Source organism: Cervus elaphus, chromosome 14 (genome assembly GCF_910594005.1).
Source record: "Cervus elaphus chromosome 14, mCerEla1.1, whole genome shotgun sequence".
NCBI lineage: Eukaryota > Metazoa > Chordata > Mammalia > Artiodactyla > Cervidae > Cervus > Cervus elaphus.
This window is the reverse complement of record NC_057828.1, coordinates 54,121,990-54,127,989: the sequence shown is the minus strand read 5'-3', so window position 1 is coordinate 54,127,989 and position 6,000 is coordinate 54,121,990. Positions and strand designations below refer to the sequence as shown.

The following is a 6,000-nucleotide window of genomic DNA, read 5'->3' as shown; positions in this document are numbered from 1 at the left end:
TCCATCTATCCCCACCCCCGACCCGGTCCTAGGCCCGTGGATGGGTAGATGGGGGGCTTCTTAAAGATCTGATCCGGGTCAACATTGGGGCCACCGTCTGACACTTGTAGAGCCTCAGGTGATGTTTATAGAAATAAAGAACAAATGAATGAATAAACGTCAGTTCTGCCAGGGAAGGACAGAACAGTAGGATTGTGGGCTTGTAAATAACCTCTTTCTAGCAAACCCCGGGAGATAGTGAAGGACAGGGAAGCCTGGCGTGCTGCTATCCATGGGGTTGCAAAGTCAGACATGGCTGAGCGACTGAACAACAGTGGAAGAATCCTTCATCCTTTCAAAATTATTCCTTCCTCCCCACCCATCCCCCATGTCCCCACCCACCCCCAGAAGTGGTGGTCCCCCCCACCTTACCCTATTCTTTTCTAATCTGCAACAGACAGAACTAGATATTTGGGAGGGGCGGTACTAACCTCCAAACTTCCAGTTCTGCTCCATTACCCTGCCATGCCTGACCACCCCCTCCCAACGCACCCAGCCTAGACCAAAGGAGAGTAGGAAGGATTATAGAGTCTGCTTCTACCTCGATGAAAAGCTTTGGGTTACCTCTGTGACCACCGAGACAATTTCCCCGTCCACGAAATGGGGCTGGGTACCCCTAGACCGCAGATCTGGGAAGGCTAGCGACACTGCTGCCGGCTGTAATTCACCGGGAGCTCGCGGCGCAGCGCCCCTCGCAGGCCACGCCCCTCACCAGCGCGGCCGGCCCAGCGGCGTTGCCATGGCGACGCGCGTACACAGGCCGGGAGGGCACGCGGGCTGCGGGCCGCCGGCTGGAGACTCCGCAGGAGCGCGGCCGGGCGGCCTCGCCCGGATCGAGCCCGGCGCCTCCCGAGCAGGCCGGGCTCTTGGCGGAGGACGGGACGTGGGCTTCTTCCTCTGGCCAGGTGAGAGCGACACGTAAGGAGGCGGCGTGCGGAAACCCGGGCCGGAAGAGGCCAGCCCTGCTAGGTCAAGGGCTTGCGGTGCCCCACCTGAGGCCGAATTCCTCTCAGATCCAGGCTCGGGTCGCCAGGAGCACCCCAGACAAGCTATCCCAACACCAGCCCTTCCTTCCTAAATGCAGCCCCCCCGGCCCCACCCCGAGGTAGCCTGCGAGGAAACTTCAGGCCCCTGCTTGGCACCAGCTTTTGGATGTCCTGGGGGTACGCTGAAATTAAGAGAGGAACCCTTGTTTCCCCTGATTTATAGACAATACCCACCCAATGGTCATAAACCCCGCCCCCCCCTTACCTCACCTCTCTTTAAGGAACTTCGAGGCCTTCTGTGGCCCTCAAAAGAAGTTTTGCTCCTATAGCCCAATTCTGAGCCATCCAGAGTGGTCAGGAGGAATGCAGATGATTTTAGCTCTCTTGCTGTTTATTGTAGTGGGTGCTCCATGGCCCTGAGTAAGAATGAATTCACAGAGCTAAACACATTCAAGTTACTTTCTGCAGTGTTTTCAGACAAAGAAGTGATGCACAGGGCAAGATTAAGGTGGAGAAATCTTGTCCAGTCCAAAAGCTAGAGATAGAATTTAGATGCTCCAAGAAGTTATCTAGGATAGATGCTGAAAGGAAAAATGAAAGGCAGTTACTGTCAGAGATTCCTAGCCACTGGCCGCACTGGCTTGCTTGGAGGTGTCATTTTTATTTTCACTCAGCAAGTGTTGCCCAAGCACCTCTGTGTGCCAGGCACTGCCCTGGCACTGGAAATGATGCCCTGCACAGAACAACTGCAAAGGGTGTGAGGTTTTACTCTGTTTGAAAGTTAGCCTGCCCGGCTTATAGGTACTGGCAGAAGACAAGACTCCTGGGCCAGAAACTAAGAACTTTCCCGCTCACGGCACAGCAGACACAACCGGCAGCCAGAGCTGCTTATGCACAGGGATGCCTGTTGCCCTGAAAGTCCCTCGGGGTGGTGAGGAACAGCCAGGGTGGCTGTTGTACGTGCAGTGAGTCTGTGTCCCAGATAGGAAACTCCAGACTTAGGAAATCTCAGTCTTTGAAAGGGGCTGTCAGCAAACCTGCCTGACTTTAGCCTCAGAAGGAGCTGTTGTCTTTATTGTAAACATCACCTTTATCCTCCAGGCTCTTTGCCACATAAGCATCCTTGGAAGGATGATGCAGGACAAAATCTTTCGGTGCCTTTGCTCTGAAAATGGGTATGAGCACAAGAAACCCATGAAGAACTGCTTCTTAACAAAATCAAGGGACTTCTGTGGCAGTCCACTGGTTAATTCCACGCTCCCAATGCAGGGGGTGAGAGGACTCAGCCCCTGGTCCAGAAACTGAGATCCTGCATGCCACACAGTATGGCCCAAAACCCAAAACAAAATCAACACAGTTCTGGTTTTCCAGGAATATATAGCTTAGCGAATGAAAGAGAAACAGACAGCAAACACAACTAAATAAAGGAACAAGCAAAGGTCAGAGAATAAGTAAGAGGAAGGCAACCCAGCAGGAGAAAACTAACAGGGGAATAACATGGCTGAGGGCACCTTTAGCCATGGTGGTCAGGAGGTTGCCCCAAAGGGGGGCATCTGAGCAGAGAGAAGACATCAGCTTTGGGGTCGTCTCTGGTGACAGCTGACAAACAAATATATACATGATCCAAGTTTTAAGTTTTAAATTAGTGGCCTGTCCTGTGGTTTTCCTACAACAGAGACATTTCTTGAAAGTTTACCTTTTAGATTAATTGCTTAGATAACATGGTGCTCTGCCAATGAAGATTAATAACTGAAGGCAATAGAGCATGGTTGTTTGGAAAGAGGAAATGTCTTTCCCCTGTGTTCATGACAGTGAGCTTAATAAATTTTATTTCTCATTATATGGAAACATCAGTATTAGTGGGACATTCACAGGCCTCAGAGTTTACAGATATAAACTACCCTGCTTATTTTTATTTCTCGTATCCCCAGGTAGGGTCTCATCTTCCTTTCAGCATATAGAATGCTGATTTTAAAGACTTTGTTGTTTCACGTCCCAAGCATCAACAGATCGCGCAATTCCCCCACCCCACTCTGCCCCACCAGCAACATGGAGGTTTGTGCAGTGGTTATAGACTAAGGTCCAGAGTTGTCACACACTATTGTGTGACCTTAACCTCTCTGAGTCACAGTTTCCTCTTCTGTAAAGTGGGACAATACTGACACCTACCTTGCAGGGTTGTTCTGAGAATGAAAAGAGGCAATGTCTGTAAAAGGATAGCCCGGTGCCTCACACTTAGTAGGGGTTCATCCTGACACTTGGTAGTGGATGAAATGGTGGAGATGTTGATGGAAAGCAGAACCAGACCAGAGACCTATTACAGTCACACACAGATGACTTTTGTTTTCATTTGTTTGTTTTTTGTTTTCATTTGTTTGTTTTTTGTTTTCATTTGTTTGTTTTTTGTTTTGTTTTTAATAGTAGGTTTTTTCCTTTTTCTTTTTAAAAAATCTTTACTTATTTGGCTGCACCCGGTCTTAGTTGTGGCACATGGGTTCTTCGATCCTCATTGTGGCATTCAGGATCTTGGACAACCATGGAAGCCTCTAAATGACTTTTGTTTTTATCCACAGTACAACTACTTCACACTTCAGTGGCCTTTCAGGTGAAAAGAGACTTTCTTAACAAGGCGTTAAGATGGAGGATGTCACACTGTGTAGCCGGACATCTCTCAGATTGGAATTCAAGTATTGTGTCATGTGAATTATCATCAACATGTGTCATCATGTTGATGTGTTATGCTTTCCATCAACATCTCCACCATTTCATCCACTACCAAGTGTGAGGATGAGCCCCTACTAAGTGTGAGGCACTGGGCTATCATGTTGGTTATCATCAATATCTTGGAACCTGCCAAAGGCCGGAATACTGAAGTGGGTTGCCATGTTCTCCTCCAGGGGATCTTCCCAGCCCAGGGATCGAACCCAGGTCTCCCACATTGTAGGTGGATCCTTTACTCCCTGAGCAACCAAGGAACAACCTATACAACCAAAACACACGTACAGGACTTTCTTTGAACTGCGTTGAAATACAAAATGGGTGGAAGGATACATGGGTAGATATGTGATAAAGTAAATATAGCAAAAAGTCAATTGTGGAATCTGGGTGGTGGTTATGTAGGAGTTCACCATCTACTTCTTTCAACTTTTCTGTGTGTTTCACATTTTCGTAATTAAAACACCAGGAAAAAGTAGGTACAGAGTCCTGACTAAGCTATAATCTTAATACTTTGTCTTTGGAAATCATTCTGTTTTTCTACCTAAATATATAACAGAATACAGTGACTTAAAAGAAAGTATCATATAATGCCCATTTCCTTAATGATTTACTCTTCTGCACTTTAAAAAGCTCTTTAGAAGGTTGGGGTTCCTTGAGTCAAAGTTCACAAAACCCAAGATTAGTAATAGTAATAATCACAGTAGGAGAAAAGTGTGTTTAGCAAACACCATTTTAGATGCTTCACATGCATCACTGCATTCAATCCTCACAAAACCCATTGGGATACAGAGTATTACTAGCCCCATTTTACAGATGAGAAAACTGAGGTTTACAGAGTGAATAAGTAATTCAACCAGAGTCACTGAACTAGTAAGTGGTAGGTCAGTGATTCTTAGTACTTGATTATGGCAAATATCTAACCTCAAACTAAGCTTAATGGGAGTTGGAGAGTGATTGTCAGTGGAATTCAGATTTGTTGTTGGGTTGTTTTTGCTATTGCTTGTTTGTGCTCTGAGTTACATAAAGGGTGTCCTCTGATAATCAGAACCAAGCTTATCTATGACAGATATCAGTGTTAAAGATAGTCTTAAAAATGTGAAGAATTGTAAGTATGATCATTGTTAAATCCATCTATCCACTCCTACCTCTGCTGATTTTCCTTTTGTGACATTATGGTATATTCCATTCATTCTAAATATGATATTGAATAATTAAAGGACTTTTCCTAACCAGATTTGTTTCTGCAAACCTTTTCTAGGGAAAGCAGAGAGTATGAAAGCCTATCTAAAGAGCGCGGAAGGCTTTTTTGTCTTGAATAAAAGTACTACGATTGGAAGGCATGAAGACTCAGATCTTGTTTTAGAGGTAAGATCTCTTCCTGCCCGGTCCCCACCCCTCCCAGCCCCTCATCTCTGCAGAAGCCCCATCCCCTGTGGACTCCGATCTCTTCTGAAGCGCAGCCTCTGGCTAACAGCCACTGCCTTCCTCCATGTGCTTTGTTGTTTAGTCGCTCAGTCGTGTCCAACTCTTTGCGACCCCATGGACTGCAGCATGCCAGGCTTCCCTGTCCTTCATCATCTCCCACAGTTTGCTCAGGTTCATGTCCATTGAGTCCATGGTGCTATCTAACCGCCTCATCTTCGGTGTGCTACCAATAACCAGTTGTCAGATGTGCTGGAGCTCCTTGGCACACGTGGTGAGAATGAGCAGGATGCAGAGTGAGATGCGCCTTCTGTCCTTTGCTGACCGTGTCCCACCCAGGATCCCCTCCCCCGCTGCCTGATGGGGCCATTTGGAAGGTGGTGCTTGACCTTCACCTGCTCCAGGTCTGGCAGCCAGAGCCACCTGAAGTGCCCAGCTTGACAAATAGCCTCTTGCCCTTTTCAGAGCTTCTGGAGACTGTTGTGGGTCCCTCGGAGCCCTCCCCAACCCCCACCACCAAGTAGTAAATCAGGGTAATCCTTGGGCATAGCCACGGTATCCTCTCATTTCATTTCATTCTCTATGTTAGCTGTGGCTTGGTCCACAGTCCCAGCTTGATGACAGCCAAAGAAATTGGAAGAAAGTAAGGAGTTAGTCAAAACAGTGGCTTTGGGGGCACTCTCCATCCCCCTTCTGATGTCTGTGTCGGAAGCTTTCTCCATCATTTTTCACTTTAATAAAACTCTGCTACACACACACACACACACACACACACACACGTGGCTTTGAGCCTTTTAAAATTGAAAAGGGTTAAAATATTGAAAGAAAAATGCAG

At 47.1% G+C, this 6,000-nt stretch overlaps 1 protein-coding gene across 4 annotated transcripts in view; it reads left to right on the top strand.

The window, feature by feature from the left end:
• The first annotated feature begins 829 nt into the window (after positions 1–829).
• FHAD1 (forkhead associated phosphopeptide binding domain 1) overlaps positions 830–6,000 on the top strand; it is a 159,131-nt gene continuing 153,960 nt past the window's right edge. For all 4 annotated transcript variants that reach the window (XM_043924446.1, XM_043924445.1, XM_043924444.1 and 1 more), the window contains exons 1-2: positions 830–944; positions 5,002–5,108. In XM_043924446.1, coding sequence (XP_043780381.1) covers positions 5,016–5,108 — 93 coding nt within the window. In that variant the 5' untranslated portion in view covers positions 830–944; positions 5,002–5,015. The remainder of the gene's footprint in view (positions 945–5,001; positions 5,109–6,000) is intronic.